Genomic DNA, 22,476 nt, shown 5'->3' with positions numbered 1-22,476 from the left:
ATTATTATTATTATTATTATTATTATTATCATTATAGATGAAACTTTTTCAAAATTCAGGAATAAAATAATCATGAGAAATCGATTTGGTTACTTTAGTAATTTCCACTGTCTTGGGGTAGAGTTCTCTTGCTTGAGGGTACAATCGGGCACACCATTCTATATATCTCTTCCTCTTCTTTTGTTAAAGCTTTCATAGTTTATAAAGGAAATATTTATTTCAGTGGTGTTACTGTTCTTAAACTATTTTACTTTTCCTTGTTTCCTTTCCTCACTGGGCTCTTTTATCTTGTTGAGACCCCTGCTTTTCCAAGTAAGGTTGTAGCTTAGCAAGTCATAATGATAATAAGTAGGACTCTCAGAGTATATTATATAACTTCAATTCAACATGCACCGGGATTTAGTTCCACATAATAGGATAATAAGCAACTACCCTGGTACCTCCATCTATTTTTTTTTTCTCCATATATTTTTTTTTTTTTTAAGATAACTGGACCTAATACTGACATGATTTGCTGTTTGTTTTTTTATTCGAATATTATTATTATTATTATTATTATTATTATTATTACAAGCTAAGCTACAACCCTCGTTGGAAAAGCAGGGTGCTATAAGCCCAAGGGCTCCAACAACGAAAATAACCCAGTGAGGAAAGGAAGTAAACTACAAGGGAAGATTACGAACAATAACAACGTTGAACTAAAGCAAGGAAAGTAAATAAAGAAATAAACTGCAAGAGAAGTATAAGAACAATAACAACGTTAAAATAAATCCTTCATGTACATACTATATAACCTTTAAACATTACAAGAAGAGAAATAGATAAAATAGTGTGCCCGAGTGTACCCCCAAACAAGGAAAATGGAAATGATTAGTCATGCCAGCAATATATTTAATGGTTTACAAGCACTAAGAAAATGTTCTATGTCTAAGAAAACAACGATAAACATCTTACTAGTGAACTAGGAAAAGAGCCCTTTATATTCTGTCTTCCAATTTGAAGAGACGAAGCTGGACACAAATAACTTGCACTGAACAGAAGGCCACTGACCGAGTAACCAGAGAACTTCGTTACTTCGATACCTAGCAGGGCTCTCATATGATGTTCAAGGGATTACCTCAAAAATTACCCTAAATTTAGAAAAAAATACCTTAAATACTAGAAAAAAACTCGTGTAACGTAAATCAATTATATCATGATTAACAAAAGCTTTACAGTATATTTTGTGAAAAATCTGTATGATAATTTTAGATATAAAATGTTACTCTATAATCAAAAGATTACCCGATGAAAAAAATACCTTAAAATTGCCCTGAAAGTATTATTACTCTAGAAATTTCCTTAAATCAACCAAAACTACTCAATCTGAGGTAATTTCCTTGAAAATGAGAGTACTGGTCTCAGGCAGCAACCTTGAGACAGGGGAGCTGCGATGCCAGATGAATTTGCCCAAGATATCGTACTTCACATGTTATGTTGAATAATCTTAGTTATATCAGGATTATCTAATCTAGACTAATATAACTTTAGGGATAACGGAGACGAAAATATTGTAGTTTCTATCACACACTAAACCCGGATTTCACTGATATATGTCAGTGATAGTAAGTTAAATTTATAATCTTACAATTTGAAAAATAGACATCATAGTATAATTTACATAAATATTTTATTATTTTATTTATACTGTATTTACAACTGAAATTTTTACTATATATCTAAATATGTTTTTAGATAAAAATTATATCGACTCGTGAATACTTTTTTTAATAGAAGTTTTAAATCCTATTTTGTTTACATTATAATTTTCCATTATAAGGGATGAAAGAATCTAATTCAATGAATAATTCTCGTGTGAGAAAACTTAATAAGGAGGAAAGTTGGTGCTTAGAAATAGTAATTAGCAATATGCTACAGGTTTCAAATTGTCTTGGAGTGTTTTAGCGTGAAGTACATGAATACATGTGTAACTTCGTGCCTATCGATTGATTTATGTATATTCATATACACGTACCTGTGTAATATGTTCTTGCCTCCCGCTACGCAATGGGTTTCAAATTTAAAGACATCCCCAGAGTCAATGTCTGTATAGACTCTGGACATCCCATACGGTCCAGTTGTATGAAATAATTCCAAGCATCAATGGGAGAGCAGATCCCACTGGAAAGGTAGTAGAGAAAATTTCGTCAACTGCTCACTATTAAAAACCCGTAATTTTGATCGGAAATTCTCTGTAAAAGTTTACTGTTCTCAGCCGTATTTCAATGAAAACAGGCGACCGTATTTTTACCCTACGTTGTTATTATTTATTATGAGTTGGTGACCGAAATATCACTCCTTTACGTCCTATCCGTTTTTTAAAACGAAAAATAACTGGCAACATTTATTCCAGGACTATTAACGTTTTAAGGCAAATTTTAACAGTGTTGCCTTGAGGTACACCCTATATCTACAGAGGTCTTAGGATTTGGGTACACACGCCATACGCTGAGTATACGTACACATTGCACACACCTGCACTCTCACACTCTCACCCTGGGATCGAGTCCCGAGTTTCAGTCTATTTTCCCCGTTGGGCCCCTGGGCTTATAGCATTCTGCTTTTCCAACTAGGGTTGTACCTTAGTAATAATAATAATAATAATAATAATAATAATAATAATAACAATAATAATAATAACATACAAATATTTTGTCCAACATACAGCTGATATTCAAAAGCTAACCATTATATAGTAAAATACTTAATTCACGACGTAAAGGAATTTACTAGAATAATGATAATAATTATATATTCCATTTAGAAACATGACACATCTTTAAATCCTCTAAAAATTTAGCAATAAAAAACCTTGCTTAAAATCTTTTACATTCGTAATTTGATATAACAACTCCCGCAAATGCCATACATTGAAACATGCGCTTCCATTACCTTCAACCAGTTTCCTGTTTTTTTTTTTTTTTTTTTTTTTTGGTACGGAAATCATGCTATTAGTTTTTTTAGTGATCTCTAGCTCATAAAAAACTGGTTCCTCTTCTCATTATTATTATTATCAATATTAATTGCTAAGCTACAACCCTAGTTGGAAAAGCGGAATGCTATAAGCCCAGGGGCCCCAACAGGGAAAATAGCTCAGTGAGGAAAGGAAACAAGGGAAAATAAAATATTTCAAGACCAGTAGCAACATTAGAATAGACATTTCCTGAATAAACTATAAATACTTTAACAAAACAAGCGGAAGAGAAACAAGATAGAACAGTGTACCCGAATGTACCCTCAAGTAAGAGAACTCTAACTCAAGACAGTGGAAGACCATGGTACCGAGGCTATGGCACTACCCAAGACTAGAGAACAATGGTTTGATTTTGGAGTGTCCTTCTCCTAGAAGAGCTGCTTACCATAGCTAAAGAGTCTCTTCTACCCTTATCAAAAGGAAATTAGCCACTGAACAATTACATTGTAGTAGTTAACCCCTTGGGTGAAGAAGAATTGTTTGATAATCACAGTGTTTTCAGTTGTATGAGGACAGAGGAGAATATGTAAAGAATATGCCAGACTATTCGGCGTATGTGTAGGAAAAGGGAAAGAATCGTAACCAGAGAGAAGGATTCAATGTAGTACTGGCTGGCCAGTCAAAAAACCCTATAATTCTCTAGCGGTAGTATCTCAACGGGCGGAAGGTGCCATGGCCAACCTACTACCTATAACTGCGACCTCTTTCAAAAAGGTACGACCACTCCCTCTTCCCCTTACCAAAGGGGCAAGGAGTGACCGAGTGCAGTAATTATAAGTCAGTTGTCTAGAAAAAGTATTCTCATAAGGTTAACTGTTCAAAAAAGTAACTTTTGACTAACTTTTCCCACAAGTTCTTTTTGTTTTGAACTCTCTATAGTTCTTTTCAGCGTCTTTTATTTCTTAAACATATTTTTATGATAAATTGTAGCCCAGTTAACCTACTTATAGGACCCTGTGTGTGCTAAGGTATAAGAAGCAGTGAGTGCTATAAGGTGGTGTAATGGTATGGCCACTACTGGTGTTAATGTGTCCACTCTCTTTGGATACTGAGGGTGTGGGCCATACTCTTATTGAGTTTCGCATCTGGAAAAAGATTTACCAGTGGACGATTATCGTGGTTCTTCTAGAAATAAGAAGGAGAAATTTCATTTCTCTACCCATGTTGTGGTGGCCGATGTGGTAACGTGGCTGACTGGCGAACGCCAGACTGGGGTTCGAGTCCCGCTCAAACTCGATAGTTTCTTTGGTCGCTGGAATCTTACCATCCTTGTGAGCTAAGAATGGGGGTGTTTGGGGGAGTCGATAGGTCTATCTTCTGAGTCATCAGCAGCCATTGCCTGACCTTCCTTGGTCCTAGCTTGGATGGACATGAGGCTTGGGCGCTGATCATACGTATACATGGTCCGTCTCTAGGGCATTGTCCTGCTTGATAGGGCAATGTCTCTTTCCATTACTTCTGCCATTCATGAGCTGCCTTTAAACCTTTAACATGTTATTTTACATGTGCAGGCTTTTTACGAGGATAAAGCAGAGATAAACAAGATAAACAAAAGCAAAGCTACGGAGATAAGTTAATGAAATAAGTTCCATTTGTCTTAAGGATCTCTCATGCTTCTTTAGACAAGGATTGTAGGAGACAATCCCCTAAATATGGCAAGAAAGGTTTTTGGAGTTTTGTGTTGTGATCAGGCCTACAAAAGTTTAATGACATTCATCAATAAAAAATCCAATTAGTTAAGACCACGTTACATCTCTTCGAGACGTCTGTAGGTGAAGTATTGGGGGTTTGGTCTTTAGGATTATCTTATGGGTCTTTTGCTTCATTTCTAAGAGAATCAATTAGTACTTAGCAAGATTTTTATCTACAATAGAATCTTAAATGATTATGTTAAAATATATCCATACACTGTTAAAACATTTCCGTAAAAACGGTATAAATCCTGGATTAAATAACACACACACACACACACACACACACACGTCACCAACCCTTAAAAGATAATAACAATGTATGGTAAAATTACGGTCACTTGTATTTTACTGAAATACGGCTGACAAACGGTATAATTTTACGGAGAATTTTCGATTAAAATTACGTTTTTTTCTAACTATACCCTGGTGGACAAGTTGTATAAAAAAAAAAAGAGGAAAAAAAAAGTGCCATTGACAGTAATGATAAGACGTTTCATCAAAGGTACCATAAACAGAATTTATTTATAAGAAATATCATTGCATCTTCTACATAAGCATTAGCTATGGGTGAAAGAGGTCCACCACAGACCCAAACGACACCATCCATAAATCCAATATCATAAGAATCTCGGTAAAATCTGGCTGTTCCCACCGAGAAGCTAGTACCATATCTAGAGCAAAACAACAGAGCACCAAAACTCTACCCTTCAATGATAACAAAGTGAGGCCATGCCAGCACTTTTGAGGGCTATGCCAGCTGAAACCCTTCTTTTGCCTAGCCCTGCTATACCAATTCAAGGTCCCAAATCTAGCGTAAGACAACAGAGCACCAGTACTACGCCATTCGGTGATAGCAAAGAGAGGTCATGTCAGCTGAAACCCTGATTTTGTCTATCACTGCTATACCACCTCATGGTCCCAGATCTAGCACAAGACAGCAGAGCATCAAAACTCCACCATTCATTGATAGAAAAGAGAGGCCATGCCAGCTGAAACCCTTCTTTTGCCTATCACTGCTATACCAACTTATGGTCCCAGATCTAGCACAAGACAGCAGAGCATCAAAACTCCACCATTCATTGATAGAAAAGAGAGGTCATGTCAGCTGAAACCCTGATTTTGTCTATCACTGCTATACCACCTCATGGTCCCAGATCTAGCACAAGACAGCAGAGCATCAAAACTCCACCATTCATTGATAGAAAAGAGAGGTCATGTCAGCACATTTTAGGGCTATGCTAGCTGAAACCATTATTTTGCCTAGTCATGCTATACCAACTTAGGGTCCCAGATCTAGTACAAGACAACAGAGCACAAAAACTCCACCAGTCAGTGATAGAAAAGAGAGGTCATGTCAGCTGAAACCCTGATTTTGTCTATCACTGCTATACCACCTCATGGTCCCAGATCTAGCACAAGACAGCAGAGCATCAAAACTCCACCATTCATTGATAGAAAAGAGAGGCCATGTCAGCACTTTTTAGGGCTATGCCAGCTAAAACCACTATTTTTCCTAGTCATGCCATATCAGCTTAGGGTCCCAGATCTAGCACAAGACAGCAGAGCATCAAAACTCCACCATTCATTGATAGAAAAGAGAGGCCATGCCAGCTGAAACCCTTCTTTTGCCTATCACTGCTATACCAACTTATGGTCCCAGATCTAGCACAAGACAGCAGAGCATCAAAACTCCACCATTCATTGATAGAAAAGAGAGATCATGTCAGCTGAAACCCTTCTTTTGCCTATCACTGCTATACCACCTCATGGTCCCAGATCTAACACAAGACAGCAGAGCATCAAAACTCCACCATTCAGTGATAGAAAAGAGAGGCCATGTCAGCACATTTTAGGGCTATGCCAGCTGAAACCGTTATTTTGCCTAGTCATGCTATACCAACTTAGGGTCCCAGATCTAGTACAAGACAACAGAGCACAAAAACTCCACCAGTCAGTGATAGAAAAGAGAGGTCATGTCAGCTGAAACCCTGATTTTGTCTATCACTGCTATACCACCTCATGGTCCCAGATCTAGCACAAGACAGCAGAGCATCAAAACTCCACCATTCATTGATAGAAAAGAGAGGCCATGCCAGCTGAAACCCTTCTTTTGCCTATCACTGCTATACCAACTTATGGTCCCAGATCTAGCACAAGACAGCAGAGCATCAAAACTCCACCATTCATTGATAGAAAAGAGAGATCATGTCAGCTGAAACCCTTCTTTTGCCTATCACTGCTATGCCACCTCATGGTCCCAGATCTAACACAAGACAGCAGAGCATCAAAACTCCACCATTCAGTGATAGAAAAGAGAGGCCATGTCAGCACATTTTAGGGCTATGCCAGCTGAAACCGTTATTTTGCCTAGTCATGCTATACTAACTTAGGGTCCCAGATCTAGCACAAGACAACAGAGCACCATCAGTGATAGCAGAAGAGGCCACGCCATCACTTTTGAGGGCTCTGCCAGCTAAAACCCCTCTTTTTGCCTGGCTCTGTATATCGGCTCAGGGTCCCACATAGTCTAGTAGACAGTAGGCATATACAGACTAATGCATTCTCATCAACCAGGAGACTGCAGCAAATAGAGAATGCATCTTAGCTGTTAACAAACTCGGGAGATTTCCTCCTTTTGAATGATTTTACAGCTGATTATGCTAAGCTACAGCCAGGTGACACGTCTGAACATTTTTTCATGACCAGATAATTAAACGTTAGCTTTGTCTTTTAGGTAAATTCTATTTAGTCTCAGCAAGGGGAAAAGGCTTAATTACAGAAATAAAGGAGACTCTACGTACAAGATAAAGATAGCTAAAACCAACATAATAATAATAATAATAATAATAATAATAATAATAATAATAATAATAATAAATCAAGGTAATAATAATCCTAATTATATTAAGAAAAATAATATAAATAATAATCGTAGTGAAGTTCCACTTTCCCTCTGTAATAAATTTTCTTGAGGTAGAAGACATAAAAAGTAAAAACAAAAACAGGTTTTTCTTAAATTTTGTATAAATGGCACTTTATTCGTCATTTTAAAACTATTTTTTATCTCGAATATCTTATAACTTTATCTCTAAAAGAAAAGACTTAGTTCAACCCCACGCCACCTCCACCCACCATAAATCTATGATTGAGTTTCAAAAGTTCAACTTTAAAAAAAATGTTTTTATATTGAACAGGTTAACATAAGTCTTTTTATAGTTTATATATGAAATATCTGTTTTGATGTTATTACTATTTTTTAAAATATTTTATTAATTGTTAATTTTTTCTCATATCGTTCATTTATTGCCTTATTTCCTTTCCTCACTGGCGTATTTTTCACTGTTGAAGGCCTTGGGCTTATAGAATCTTGCTTTTCCAACTAGGCTGTAGCTTAGCTAATGATAATGATGATAATAATGATAATAAAATTCATGTAAAATCAAACAATTTAATTTCGTAGGTAAAAACACTTGTAAGCAATTAAAGAATGATAATCTCAGATTATCATTCATAGGACTGCCACAGAAATCACACAAAGAGTATAAACGAATTACAATACTGCCTTAATTGTACATCTCGAAAACTGTCCTATGTTGTGCCTTTTGTACTACCATTTTATCATAAATACCCTCTGTATATCAAACAATGTCTTTTGAAAGCAAAATTTGTTTTAAGAACAATAGATTTTGATACAATATTTTTTTTTTGGGGGGGGGGGAGATTAACTAGAAGCTGACTATAGTCCATTTCTTTTAGCGATGCATATTTGCACCGACTCGCAGCGGTGCCCTTTTAGCTCGGAAAAGTTTCCGGATCGCTGATTTGTTAGACAAGATAATTCTAACCAATCAGCGATCAGGAAACTTTCCCGAGTTAAAAGGGCACCGCCGCGAGTCGGTGCAAATATGCATCGCTAAAAGAAATGGACTATAGTATAAACTAGGAAATCAGTCCAGATTTTAAAATTAGGAGATTATCCAGTGATCTACTCAAAATAAACTAAGAGCTGACTAGTTTTAAACTAGGAAATCAGTCCAGATTGTAAGATTAGGAGATTATCCAGTAATCTACCCAGAGTAAACTAAGAGCTGACTAGTTTTAAACTAAAAAATCAGTCCAGATTGCAAGATTAGGAGATTGTCCAGTGATCTAACCAGAATAAACTAAGAGCTGACTAGTTTTAAACTAAGAAATCAGTCCAAATTGTAAGATTAGGAGATGATCCAGTGATCTACCCAGAATAAAACAAGAGCTGACTAGTGTTAACTAAGAAATCAGTCCAGATTGTAAGAACTCGTCGAAGATGGCCAGGAAACGAGGCTTGCACAGAGGATTAGTTTTGAGTTTATTTAATGCTACTTTCCTAAAGTCCTGCATGAGCTTTTCCAAGTCATCGACCCGAGTTTCTGAAACTTCTTCAGGCTCTACCAGCAAGGCTGGTATTATACTCATGGCAAAAATCAAACCAAGTTTATTCTTGTCTCGGAATTCATTCACGAGTTCCTCTTTGCTGAAGTACATTGGTACATCGGCTCCTTTTAGCACATCTTTATAAGATGAATAGTAAGTGTTCATGAAATCTTCGATGTTTGGTACCCTGACATCTCCTGTGAGACTTGTGTATATGAAGTAATTAAGGTCAGTGGCAAAGGAGGCTTCACGGCATGCCTGAAGATCTACAAGCATCGGTTCAACAGGTTGGCCTTCGTCATTATATCTGAGAAAATAATAAGGACATAATTATTTCCCGGTTACATCATGTATGAAACTTACAATGGATGCCTTAAAAGTATGAGGATAGAGGCAAAGGGTAACAAAAGAGCCTAGAAAAGTGTAAAGTGATTAAAGACAAAAAATATTTCCAGGTTACATCATGTATGAAACTTATAAAGGATGCCTTAAAAGTATAATGATAGGAGCAAAGGGTAACAAAAGACTAGAAAATTGTAAAGTGAGCAAAGAAAAAATAATTGCAGGTTACATCATGTATGAAACTTATAATGGATGACTTAAAAGTATGAGGATAGAGGCAAAGGGTAACAAAAGAGCCTAAAAAAATTGTACAGTGAGCATTTCATGGGTTTATGAATGGGAAACCATCTGCAATCAAAGTTAAAATGCAATCTAGTTAAGGCAATAATGCATGCTATAGAATTCAATACCTTTCTTTTATTACTCAGAGTTCATTTGACTTTGAAATGAATATGGTATTGTAAATATTTAATTCTTATTAGCAGCATTTCTGATTACGTGTTGTACATTTCATACCACTATTTCCATAAGAACATGATTGAAAAATATTTTAGAGCTCCATATACTATTATTATTATTATTATTATTATTATTATTATTATTATTGTTGTTGTTTTTGTTGTTACCTGAGCTATAACCCTAGTTGGAAAAACAAGATGCAATAAGCCCAAGGGCTCCAACAGGAAAAAATAGCCCAGTGAAGAAAGGAAATAAGGAAATAAATGAGCTATATGATAAGTAATAAACACTTGAAATAAAATATTCTAGGAACAGTAACAACATTAAAACAGATCTTTCATATATAAATTATAAAATGAGACTGATGTCAGCCTGTTCAACTTAAAAACATTTGCTGCAAGTTTTAAATTTGAAAGTTCTAACCACTAATTGTTCAAACAAGTGATATTACATACTTAAAGGCCCATTTAAAGGGCCGCTTAGGAATGGCAGAGGCAAGGGACAATGACATTGGCCTAGCAACCAGGACAATGACCTAGAGACTAACCATATCATGTATGATCAGCGTCCAAGCCCCCTCTCCACCCAAGCTATGATCAAGGAGAGCCAGGCAATGGCTTCTCAGGACTCAGCAAATAGACCTATAGGCTCCTCAAACCCCCCCCCCTCCTTCGCTCGCAAGGACGGTGAGGCTGCAGCGACCAAAGGAACTAACGAATTTAAGCGGGACTCGATCCCCAGTCAGGCGATCACCACTCAGGGACGTTACCACTCAGGCCACCACAACTACCCAAGAAAGTATAATCTCTATTTATTTTTTTATAATTTGAGAATAATACGACTTACCTAAACATCACATTGTTGTTCCAGCAATCCCCATGGCAAATACTAGTATATTTCTCACTCAGCAAACCGGTAGTACAAAATTCAAGCACTTCTCCCTGGAGACCTTTCAGCCACTCGACACTGCTCTCATATCCACCAACTTTCTCCAACATCATCATACCCGTGTGAATGCAGCCTTTCAAGAATGATTCAAACATTGGCATGAATTCATCAGAAAAAAATTCATGCGAAAGGAATTCAAATTTTGTCGATAAGGACTCTCCTTCTTTGAATTTCCGAAGAAGTAGGTAAGAAGCACTGTGTAGCCTTGCAAGCTCATTCAAGACAAGAGTTGTGTGGTCTTTGTCCATGCCCTTCCTCCTGTCAAACATAAAGAATCCTCTAGCTCTTAAATCCTCAAGGTACAGCTGCTCTTTCCCATTTTCTAGAGAGACGAAGAAGCATTTTGGAACACACAGGGGCTCTTGACCAGCTGAAATAAGCTCTTCGTTCAGGGCAGGTACAATCTCTGAGTAAAATCTCCCTTCCTTTGCAAAGATTAGCGATGACATATCAGCGACACTGTCTACGGTCCTGCAGGCATTCAGCTTGACGACATAACTAACCTCGCTCTCGACTCCTTCACACTTGGCATACTTGACTTGTACGCTTGTCACAACGCAGGCGTAGTTATCGCCACGCTTGGTGAAGTCCACAACTTTCCAGGATTTTAAGAGAGCGTCAGTACCCTTGTCTGCGTGAAGTGCTTTTCTCACATGATCTTCAGTGATCAAGCTCTGTGGGGTTACTGCTGGCTCTGTCTTGGGTGTCTCCACTGTAAATTAATGGTGAATGTTAATTCATACTGTAGATGAGAAATGGGGACATTTCTAGGCAATCTTATTCTCAGGAGAAACAGAAATACTAATGCCCCCACATTTGTACTTTTTCATAATTTTTTACTTATTTTATGTAATTTTTAATTTGAAATTGTATGGTTTCTTTTATCTTTACTTTAGGTAACACTGATGAGGAAATTGGAAATGTCGAAACGTTTGCAATATTACTTATTTTATGTAATTTTTAATTTGAAATTGTACTGTTTTTCTATCTTTGCTTTAGGTAGCACTGATGATGACATTTGAAATCTCGAAACGTTTGTAATAGATATGTATGTGGCGATATTAGTTTTTCTGTATATATCCAATTCTCTATGCTTCATAAAATGCATTTCATAAACTTTCCATAAAATAAACTATGTTCAACCAAAATCAAAATACTGCAATTCTATGTTGCAGTAAAAAATTTGTCTTCAACGTATTCCTTTGCAACATGAACAAATTGAAAATGCATTGAAAACAAACCATAATACCTACCTTTCATCTCTCCATTTATCTCCCTAGGTTTAGGAATATATTGCAAGAAGGATTAATAGAGAATTATGAAATATTTATCTAAAAACATTTATTTAAAGAATACTTCTATTCTGATATTCACAACCGAGTCATTTAAAACAAGCTAACTTTGTATTCCGAGAATATCTCCATTTGCAAATCAATCCCTCAAAAATATCTAAATTTGACTTCGGTAGACATAATTTAACTCAAAAATATTTGAAAATACCAAACTGCCTTAGTTGTTTATGTTTTTCATGTATTTACCCCTCCTCTCTTCTAACCAAAATGCATTTCCTTTACCTCCAAGTACAATGTGAATTAACTTTTTCCACTCCTTACTACTATACGTTATGTCTTGCTTTACTATCATAGAATTATTCTATCTCGGATTTCTTTTCGTATTTCTCTTCTTCCTCTTCTTCTTCTTCTTCTTCTTATTATTATTATTATTATTATTATTATTATTATTATCATTATTATTATTATTATTGTTGTTGTTGATGTTGTTACTTGCTAAGCTACAACCCTATTTGGAAAAACAGGATGCTATAAGGCCAGGGGTTCCAACAGAGAAAATAGCCCAGTGAATAAAGGAAACAAGGAAAAATGAAATATTTTAAGAATAGAAACAGCATTAAAATAAATATTTCCCATATAAACCATAAAAACTTTAACAAAACAAGAGGAAAAGAAATAAGATGAAATAGTGTGCCCGAGTCTACCCTCAAGCAAAAGAACTTTAAGGTCTCTTGAATGAAGTGTGAAGTGACTAGTGTTTTAGATGAGGCTATGTTTTATGGTGATAGTGAGGAGATCCTACAGAAACTGTTGGAAATAATAAAAAAAAAAAAAAAAAAGCTAAAAGAGACTGTTGAAAGTAAATCGTATCAAGCGGAGAGTTATAACGGTGAATGGTGGAGTAATCATTTTCTCATGAAGGTTAAAAGAATAATTATAGGCGTTGATTCAAACGGGTCTTAAGGATTGGCTGTAATTGATAATAGCAAGGTGAGAGAGGAAGTAATTGCCAGAATTGGAGAAACCGTGGATTTAGAAGCAATTGAGAACGGCTTGGAGGAGATAGAAATGTTTGATGCTGTTGCTTCGAATGTTGTTGTTCTTGAATTGTTACAACTATTATTGTTGTTCTTATTTCTGTTGCTTCTTATTTTGTGAGAGGTTGTTAAGTTAATTCTCTTATATGGAAATGAAGTGTTCAAGTTCAGTGAAAATAAAAAAAAAAACGAAGCTACTTTGACAATAATTCTTCAAGTGTTACGATTAACGATAGTAAGAGAAGACTGTGGTCAAGAAAAATTGAAACTTTGGTTAAATGTAGAAACCTAACTTAAATGTTGAAACCTAGTTTCAAGGTTAATCCCTAGGTTAAATATTGGAACCTAGGTTAAATGTTGAAACCTAGGTTAAAGGTTGAAACCTAGTTTAAATGTAAAAACCTAACTTAAATGTTGAAACCTAGGTTAAAGGTTAAGCCCTAGGTTGAATGTTGAAACCTAGGTTAAATGTTGAACCCTAGCTTAAACGCTGATACCTCCGTTAAATGCTGAACCCAAGGTTAAATGTTGAAACCAAGATTGAATGTTGAACCCTAGGTTAAATGTTGAACCATAGGTTAAATATTGAAATTTAGGTTAAATGTTGAAACCTAGGTTAAATATTGAAATCCAGGTTAAATGTTGAATCGTAGATTCAATGTTGAAACCTAGGTTAAATGGTTTAATGACAGCTTTGGAATTGAAGGTTGATGATATCTTGATAACGAGAAATTAGAAGAAAGATAGACAGATGTGAGGGGCACAATCAAAGCAGGAACTGCCGTAATGTTAACGAGACTTCTGTTAAATATATATGAAACAATTAAAACGAAATTTGTGCTTTGAATGTTCATCATTAATTCAGAGGATGTTCCCATTATGAAATTTTTGTTTTTACAGTCCTATTGGATGGGAAAGTAAATTGGTAAAAAAAAAAAAGGTCTAGTATTGAATATAGAGGCTAACATGGCGTACAGTAATCAGTGTTCTTCAACATATGCATATACACAGTGTCCTTTAAATATACTCGGAAAGGTCGACTCATTAGCTAGCGAAAATACGTTCCCTCTGCGCATGACGTCACGCTACAAACAGTCTCCCCTGACAGCACTGACTGACAATTATACGTAGTAACATGATGCAAGGATACCTTTCCAAAAATACTTCTTTAGGTATAAATATTTTTAATTTTGTTCTATTCAAAGTTCAGATTTTCCTTGTGGCAGACCATATATCAAAGTTTCAAAATAATCATGCAATTTTCGGAGACAGAGGCCGATGTTTGACCTGACTAGAGGTATATTATAGTATTACTTGATCTCTGTCATGTTTATTAACTTCCAGCAGCCATACCTTCCACTTGTGCTGTATTTGGATGCCATAGTGATACCAAAAAGACCATTAATATAGATATTGAATATTCTAATTTCCTAAAAGAAGAAAGAACAAAGAAGAAATGGTGTAGTTTTGCAAACGCGCAGACGATGTTAACTGGAAGCATGCTCAAATATGTTCAGTCCATTTTAAAGCAGAGGACTGTGCTGATGACGTTGCAAAATTTACTTTTCAAATAAAGATAATAGCTAACCTTTCGTTATTGTGTAAAGGAAAGTCATTGGGACTAAATTATTTGTGTATTCCTTATTGGTTATTATTATTATTATTATTATTATTATTATTATTATTATTATTATTATTATTAACCAATCTATAATCCTAATTGCAAATGTAAAATGTTAAAAGCCAAAATGAGCCTCCAACAGTGAAAGAAACCCAGTGAAATTCTTCATTTCACATAACATTTCCGGGGCTGACCTCTTGAGTCATTGCTTTATGGCTCGTACAAATCTATCCTCTTCATTTTCAGATAAACTGCTACCTAAAAAGACATTGTTGCCTTTCAGATTTTATGAAATCACAACAACAATTCCTGTACTTACAGAGCGAAAAACTAAATAGTTTTTATATATTTAATGGGAGGCACTAAACCGAAAAATTTAAAACGCTTCCAAGGAGTAAAATTACAGAAAGATCATTGCTCGGAATGCATATGTAACGTTTAAAACGCTCCCAGGGACTAAAATTACAGAAAGATCATTGCTCAGAATATATCTCTAATGTTTCAAACGCTCCCAGAAGCCTAAAATTACAGAAAGATCATTACTCTGAATGCATATATAACGTTTAAAACGCTTCCAGAGGACTAAAATTACAGAATCACCATTGCTCAGAATACATCTCTAATGTTTCAAACGCTCCCAGTAGACTAGAATTACAGAAAGATCATTGCTCAGAATACAGATTACATCTTTAAAAAACATGAAAAAAAAGTTTTTATTAAAAAACTCAATATTTCCAATCTTTTAACATTAAAAAATAGTGTGGAAAAATCTATTTGAGCGCTTATAATAACTTGTAGAGGTGTTTAAAGAGACAGAGTTTTAACCCTTTAAGGAGTGGGCGTAACACTTTCGAATGTATGCACCTTGGTAATAAAGATTGTATTTGCTTATTCTATAATTGCTGGTTATGCCATTATGTCTTATATATATGGTGGTTTCTGGCAATTTTTTTCTCTTAGTAGAACCACTAATTGACCAAAGTCAACCATAAAATAACCAATTACAGCCAGGGAAATTAGTAGCATTTTGCTTCCCTTTAAGGAACGTTCTTGTAGTTTCGCTCTTGAAGTTGTGGAGGATTAATTTTATTTTAATTTATTTTTTTTGTTTGCCAAATCAGAGAGAGAGAGAGAGAGAGAGAGAGAGAGAGAGAGAGAGAGAGAGAGTTGTTTTAGTATTGTTAAATAGAGACATTTTTATTTGCTTTAGCTTTGTCATTAGAGAGAGAGAGAGAGAGAGAGAGAGAGAGAGAGAGAGAGAGTGAGTGAGTGAGTGTGGGTGTTTATTTACTTAAGTTTGTCAAACCGCAAGAGAGAGTAAGTGTTTATTTGCATAGTTTTGTGAGAGAGAGAGAGAGAGAGAGAGAGAGAGAGAGAAAGAAAGAAAGAAAGAAAGAAAGAAAGCGTTTATTTGCTTAGTTTTGTGAGAGAGAGAGAGAAAGAAAGAAAGTGTTTATTTGCATAGTTTTGTGAGAGAGAGAGAGAGAGAGAGAGAGAGAGAGAGAGAGAGAGAAAGAAAGAAAGAAAGAATTTCATTTGCTTTAGTTTGCTAGATCGCGCGTGCGCAAGAGAGTAGGCTATGTGTGGTTGTGTGTGCGTGTGTTTGTGTGTCCGCGGTGCGCGCCGAAGAACAAGGGGTAATTAGCGAATGATTGTTTGAAGTTGGAAAGATTGTTGGTATAATTGAGGTTGTTTGTTTACCTTTTTAGCTAGGATAGGGTGGTGATGAATGTCTTGGGCGAAAGCATTGGATATCAAACGATAGAAGGAGTCGGTTGTGTATTTTTTTTTGCTCTTCGAAAGCCGGCTGTGAAGCTTTTTTATATTCTGAGTAAGTACTGTTTTTATTTATTTTGTTAGGCGCGTTCATGAGTGATAGAAAGTTTATTGTTTATCTTTGATTATAGTGCGATAGTTTAGTTTAGTTAGGAGTTTTCGTAAGCGTTTTTTTCTTTTTTTGGCAGGCCGCGATTCCTCCTTTGGGAGAGAGTTCCTCGAGTGTTTACGTGATTGTTGACGACTTGGCCTGTAACAGAACTCGATACGATTGCTCAGATTTATTTTGTTGACGACCTGGACTACGATTATGATTATGATTTGATTGCTCTTAACGATGTTATTGATAGATGCTGTAACGACACCGCCGGAAGAAGGAATTGGTTTGGCATATTGATATATTAGATGATGATGATGATGATGACGATGATGATAAGTGCAATTGTGCATTAACATTTTTCAGCGGTCCGGTTGCTGCAGAGTTGTGTTTTTTTGGCTACAAAAGACTGTTGGCCTTGTGTGGACGAAAGTGTCCACTCAGAATTACATATTGGTTGTGTGGTTTAGTTTTAAGTTTCGTTAGGGTTTAAATTTGGTTTATTTGAATTATGTTACGTTTATTGTATGTTTTGTAAGTTGTTAATCGTTATTTATTTTGAGGGTTTAATTGAATGGTGGTATAATTAAGGCCGGTTTTGTGTTAAGTGTATGATTATTGATAAGTGTGTTTTTTTTGTTTATGTTGAGCGTTATAGTTTGTAGGAAATATATAGTTTTAAGGTTATGTTTTGTTTGTTTTTCCCTTCGTGCAATAGTCCAGTTTAAAGTAAAGTAAGGGGAAAGTTTGTGTTGTGGGATATTTTGAAAGAAGAGTGATCAAAGGTGTGGGGGTTTGTTTTTGTTGACATCCCGCCACATAAATTTGGCGCCCGAACAGGGACTGCCGAGGTGGGATAGAAGCTGGACTGTTGGACGAAGGACGGAATTAGGATTAAGGTTGATGAAAAATGGAGGAGCAATTAAGGGTTTTGAGGGAGGAATTGCGGCTGAGTAAGGAGCGTGAGGAGAGGTTGCTAGTAGAGAATGAGAGGTTGAACTGGGAGAATGCGGTGATGCAGAAGGAGCTTAGGGAGTTAAAGGGAACTGTAGCGAAAGTGGAAGAATGTTTTGAGATGAGGATGAAAGAGAATGAGGAACGAATGGAGAAACGAATGGAAGATATGATAGGGCAAGTAATGGGGATGATGAAAACTGTTGTAGGTGAAGGTGCAGTCGGAGGAGTGGCTTCTGCTTCTGGTAACGGGTTGATTGTGGAAGAGGATAGGGTAAGTGATAATGGGAACGGTAGTGATAGTGATATTGAAAGTAAAGGGCCTAGACATAGTAAGATTGGAACGAAGGGTGATAGGAAGAAGGAGAAGAAAGGTAAAGATAATGTGAAGAAAGAAAAGAAGAAAGGTCAGGGTGTGAGTGAGGATGATCATGAATGGGTGAAGGTGGTAAGTAAGAAAAAGGGTAAGAAGGGAATAGTTAAAGATAGGACTTATAGTGTAGAATTAGATTCATTGTATTCAAATGAAGAAGAAGGCAACAAGAAGGGAGTAGACAGTGAAGATAGTAGTGAGAATGAAGTAGAGGAAGTTTGTAAGACAGTGTTTATGAGAGAGGTACCTAGGTGTGCAAGTTTTAATGAACATAGCAGTAGGGATGTATATGACTTCTTTAGGGAATATGAAAAGTTTTGTCAGGCTAAGTATGGGGATAGTAAGAGAGTTTGGGCTAGGGAGTTGGGAGAATTTTTGTCAGGATATTTGTTGACGATGTATGGGGTGATAATGAGTGTAGGAGAGGTTGAGTATGAAAGTGTAAAGAATAGGATAATTGAACAGGTAAAACGTATGAAAGGTAGTGTTAGGTATAAGCGAAAAAATGATTTTGATGAAGCACGAATGAAGGTGGGTGAAGCAATCTCGATGTATGTATGTCGGTTAGAAACATTGGCTAGAAAGAAGTATGGGGACGAAGGAATAAACGAAAATAAGGAACTAATGAAGAAGTTTTTGGGTACAGTACCAGAGAGTGTGTGTGAGTTTATTAATTTGAAACGGAAGGAGAAAATGAGATGGACTAGAGAGAGATTGACTTGGGATGATATTTTAGAGATAGTTGAGGATTACGAGTTAGATAGGTGTATGAAAGAAAGTAAATCTGTGAGTGTAAGAACTGGAATGGAGGAATGTGTGCCAGAATTTGGTAGTTATGTGTGCCAGAATTTGCTGTTATGAGAGGGCCAATGAGGGCAGCTGATAGTGTAGTAGATAGAAGTGTTAGGGTGAGTAATGTAGGAATACCTATGCCGAGAAATGACGGGTTTAGACAGGGAAATCAAGTTTGGAGAGATAGAAGTGCTAGTACGCAGCAAGTTAGGTTAGGTAGTGGTATCCGTGAAGAGAGGTGTTATAGGTGTGGGAAGGTAGGACATAAAAAGAACGAGTGTAGATGGGCATTAGGAGCATGTTTCGGGTGTGGAGAGACAGGGCATCGTATTAGCGACTGTAAGAAAGAGAAAGTGGTTAAGTGTTATCGGTGTGGTATGACTGGACACATAGCGAGTGGATGCCGTAATAATCATATGAATGTAATTTGTGGTAATTGTAGTAAGGATGGTCATTATGCTAGAATGTGCAAGGAGCCGCGGGGTAAGTGTACTGAATGTGGTGCAGATGGGCATGTAGCTAGGGTTTGTAGAAAGAAGGGATCAAGTCAGCCAGGATGTTCGGGAAACTAATTCATCAGAGGGTTCAGCTGGGTGAGTCCTCGTGTGTGTGGGGAGTGAATGTGATGCATGTTCGTGAGGGTTTATTGCATGAAGATGTGATGGGAGAAAGAGCACATGATTGCATGAGTGTGAAATTGATTTTTAATGGTGTAGAGTTGGTTGGTTTGATTGATACTGGTTGTGGTGTCAATTTAATGTTTAGGAATGCATATGATAAGGTAAAAGAGGTTTGTGAATTTAAGGGATGTAAGGGTGAAGTAAAAGGTATTGGTAATTTGCGTATGCCTGTGCAAGGAAAGTTGCGGGAAAATGTTATGATTGGGGGGCTGATGATGGAAGATAATGATTTTTACGTGGTTGAGGGAGCGAATGAGAAATATGACGTACTGCTTGGGTATAAATTTCTGAAAAAATGTGGTATGATTGTACATCCAAGTGTGAATATGATTGAAATAAAGGTTAAAGGTAATATTTGTGGGGAATTTTATTTAAAGGAAGACGGCAGAGTGAGTACGAAGGTGTGGAAGGGAGTGCCGTTGATAGCAAAGGAAAGTGTAAAGTTATCGGGTAAGAAAGGTGAGGTTATTAGTGTAAAAGTTGCATGGCCGAGCAGTCTGGGAATTTCAAATAGTGACAAGGATGAATATGTAGTGGAAGGTATGGAAGCAGGTAATTTGGTGAAAACGAGTGCGTATATATATGATGGTGTTATGAATATGCAGGAACCCAAGGTGTATGTAAGGTTGTTGCCGTGTGTTAGGAGGAAGAGAGTACGCGGAATACGTGAGGGTGATTGCATGGGATGTATGTATACACTGATTAATGTAGAGGATGGAAGATATGTTAAGGCGAGACAGGTGATGTCTGGTAAGGTAAAGAACGATGACGATTGGGATTACGATACGTTGAAAGGAAGAATTAAGTTAGATGAGAGTATAAGTGAGGTCAAAAGGGAACGATTGCTTAAGATGTTATGGGATAAGCGGAGAGTTATGAGTCTCTGTGACGATGATTGTGGGGGGTCAGACCTGCCAGAATTTAAAATAGTTCTCAGTGATGATACCCCCATATATCAGCGTCCCAGGCATTTTTCTCCGCCTATTGCCAAGGAGATAGAGGAGCAGTGTCAGGAATTAGAACAAATGGGTGTAATAGAAAGGAGTGAGAGTGCCTGGAATAGCCCTATTGTACCAGTAAGAAAGCCGGATGGAAGTTTACGTATGTGTATTGATTATAGGAAGGTGAATGAGGTGACTGTTAAAGAACGTTTTCCAATGAATGTGGTGTCTGATTGTGTTTATAAGATGCATGGAATGAAAGTTTTTACTAAATTAGATTTGGTGAGGGGCTATTACCAGATGCCTCTGGCAGAGGGGAGCAGGCCCATTACCGCATTTTCAAGTACAAATTGTCACTACCAATTTAAAAGGTTGAGTTTTGGTCTTGCTAATGCGCCTGCTGCCTTCCAAAGAGCGATGAATGTTGTATTGGCTGGTTTCGATCGACAGAAGGTGACTGTTTTTATAGATGATATTCTGATTGCGAGCGAGACTGTTGAGGAACATATGCGGTTGCTTGAGGCAGTGTTGATGCGATTAATTGAAGTTGGTGTGAAAATTAAGCTTGAGAAGTGTACATGGTTGTTCAGGGAGGTGGAATTTCTTGGGCATGTAGTGGGTGAATCTGGTATAAGGAAGAGTGACAAGTTTGTGAATAAGGTGCGAGAATTTCCACGTCCCCGGACTGTGCGTGAGTTGCGAGGTTTTCTTGGTTTGGTTGAGTTTGGTCGCAAGTTTGTTAGAGATTGTTCAGGTATAGGGAAGCCTTTGAATGAATGGACGGGTAAAAGGAATAGTACAAAATTAAAATGGGATGATCGGATGATAGAAGCGTTTGAAAGGTTGAAGGAAGAGGCCGCGAAAGACGTCACTTTGGCATTTCCAGACTACAGTGAAAATGCGAGTATGCTAGAGTTGTATACGGATGCGAGTGGGGTTAGTATGGGTGGTTGTTTGGTTCAAATGCAGAGAGTAAATGGAGAAGAGCAATTGAGAGTAATAGCGTATGTTAGTAAAGCGTTTAATAAAGCTGAGCGGAAGTATTCGACGATTGACAGGGAATTGGCTGCAATACGATTTTGTGTGAAAGCATTGAAAGTATTTTTGTATGGTGTAAAATTCATTGTGCGTACTGACCATCAGCCCCTAGTGTACATGATAAGGAAAGAGTGTGTGAATGCAAGGGTTGCTAGGACCATAGAGGATTTGAATGAATTTGATTTTAGGTTAGAATATGTACCGGGAAATAAGAATGTGATAGCAGATGCGATGTCGAGGATGCATGGGAGGATGGAAGATAAAGAGAGTAATCTGAATTCTGAAAGGTTGCCTGAAGGTTTAGTTGTGGAGCAGAGTTGTGAAGGGGAAGATATGGTATATAAGTGTATCCTGATGGGTTTAAGTAAGTTAATACAAGAGGGGTTAGATACGGAAATACCAGGTAGCGTAAGCGAGCTTAAAAGAAGGGTGATGAATGAAGTGTCAAAAGAAATGGTGTATGAGGAGGAGAGTAGTGTACTAGAAGGGGAAGTATTATCAAAGATATTAATGGTGGTAAGTATGTTGTATGGTGTAACTGTGTATTTGTATTTTGGATGGAATCGACCGATGGAATATAGGGCATGTAAGGAGAATGATAGGGAATATATTTTGAGGATTCAATGTAAGGAGGAATGTTGCAAATTGTTGAGTGAGAAGGATAATGGTGCAAGTGACCTTAATCTAAGATATGGGGGTATAGAGGACAGTGAACATGATGATGAACATATTGGTGAAGTGAGTGACAGAATTGAAAGGAGAGTAAATGTATGTATGCATGGTGTAAAAGGAAGGATGATGACGTATGTGAATATAAATGAGAATGAATATTGTAGTTTAATTGATACGGGTGCTCAAGTGTCATTAGCAAATGAGTCGGTTATCAGGGAAATTGAGAGGTACAATTGGGAAGTGAAAAGACAGTGTACGAGTGTGAGAATTCATGGAATAGGTCAGGGAAGTTTACTTGTTTGGGAAGAAGTGAGGTTGAAAGTGAAACTAGGGAGTA

At 36.8% G+C, this 22,476-nt stretch overlaps 2 protein-coding genes across 3 annotated transcripts in view; both read right to left on the bottom strand.

Moving 5' to 3' along the window:
• LOC137641441 (uncharacterized) overlaps positions 1 to 1,095 on the bottom strand; it is a 19,026-nt gene extending 17,931 nt beyond the window's left edge. For both annotated transcript variants that reach the window (XM_068373982.1, XM_068373981.1), the window contains exon 1: positions 955 to 1,095. In XM_068373982.1, coding sequence (XP_068230083.1) covers position 955 — 1 coding nt within the window. In that variant the 5' untranslated portion in view covers positions 956 to 1,095. The remainder of the gene's footprint in view (positions 1 to 954) is intronic.
• A 7,046-nt stretch (positions 1,096 to 8,141) lies between these two features.
• The window catches only part of LOC137641440 (uncharacterized), a 40,293-nt gene continuing 25,958 nt past the window's right edge, over positions 8,142 to 22,476 (bottom strand). The window contains exons 2-3 of the mRNA XM_068373980.1: positions 10,765 to 11,578; positions 8,142 to 9,424 (exon numbers count right to left, since the gene is read on the bottom strand). Coding sequence (XP_068230081.1) covers positions 8,974 to 9,424; positions 10,765 to 11,578 — 1,265 coding nt within the window. The 3' untranslated portion in view covers positions 8,142 to 8,973. The remainder of the gene's footprint in view (positions 9,425 to 10,764; positions 11,579 to 22,476) is intronic.

This window comes from Palaemon carinicauda, chromosome 5 (assembly GCF_036898095.1).
Source record: "Palaemon carinicauda isolate YSFRI2023 chromosome 5, ASM3689809v2, whole genome shotgun sequence".
Classification (NCBI taxonomy): Eukaryota; Metazoa; Arthropoda; class Malacostraca; order Decapoda; family Palaemonidae; genus Palaemon; species Palaemon carinicauda.
Note: the sequence above shows the minus strand (reverse complement) of the source record. Positions and strands in the feature narration are given on the sequence as shown.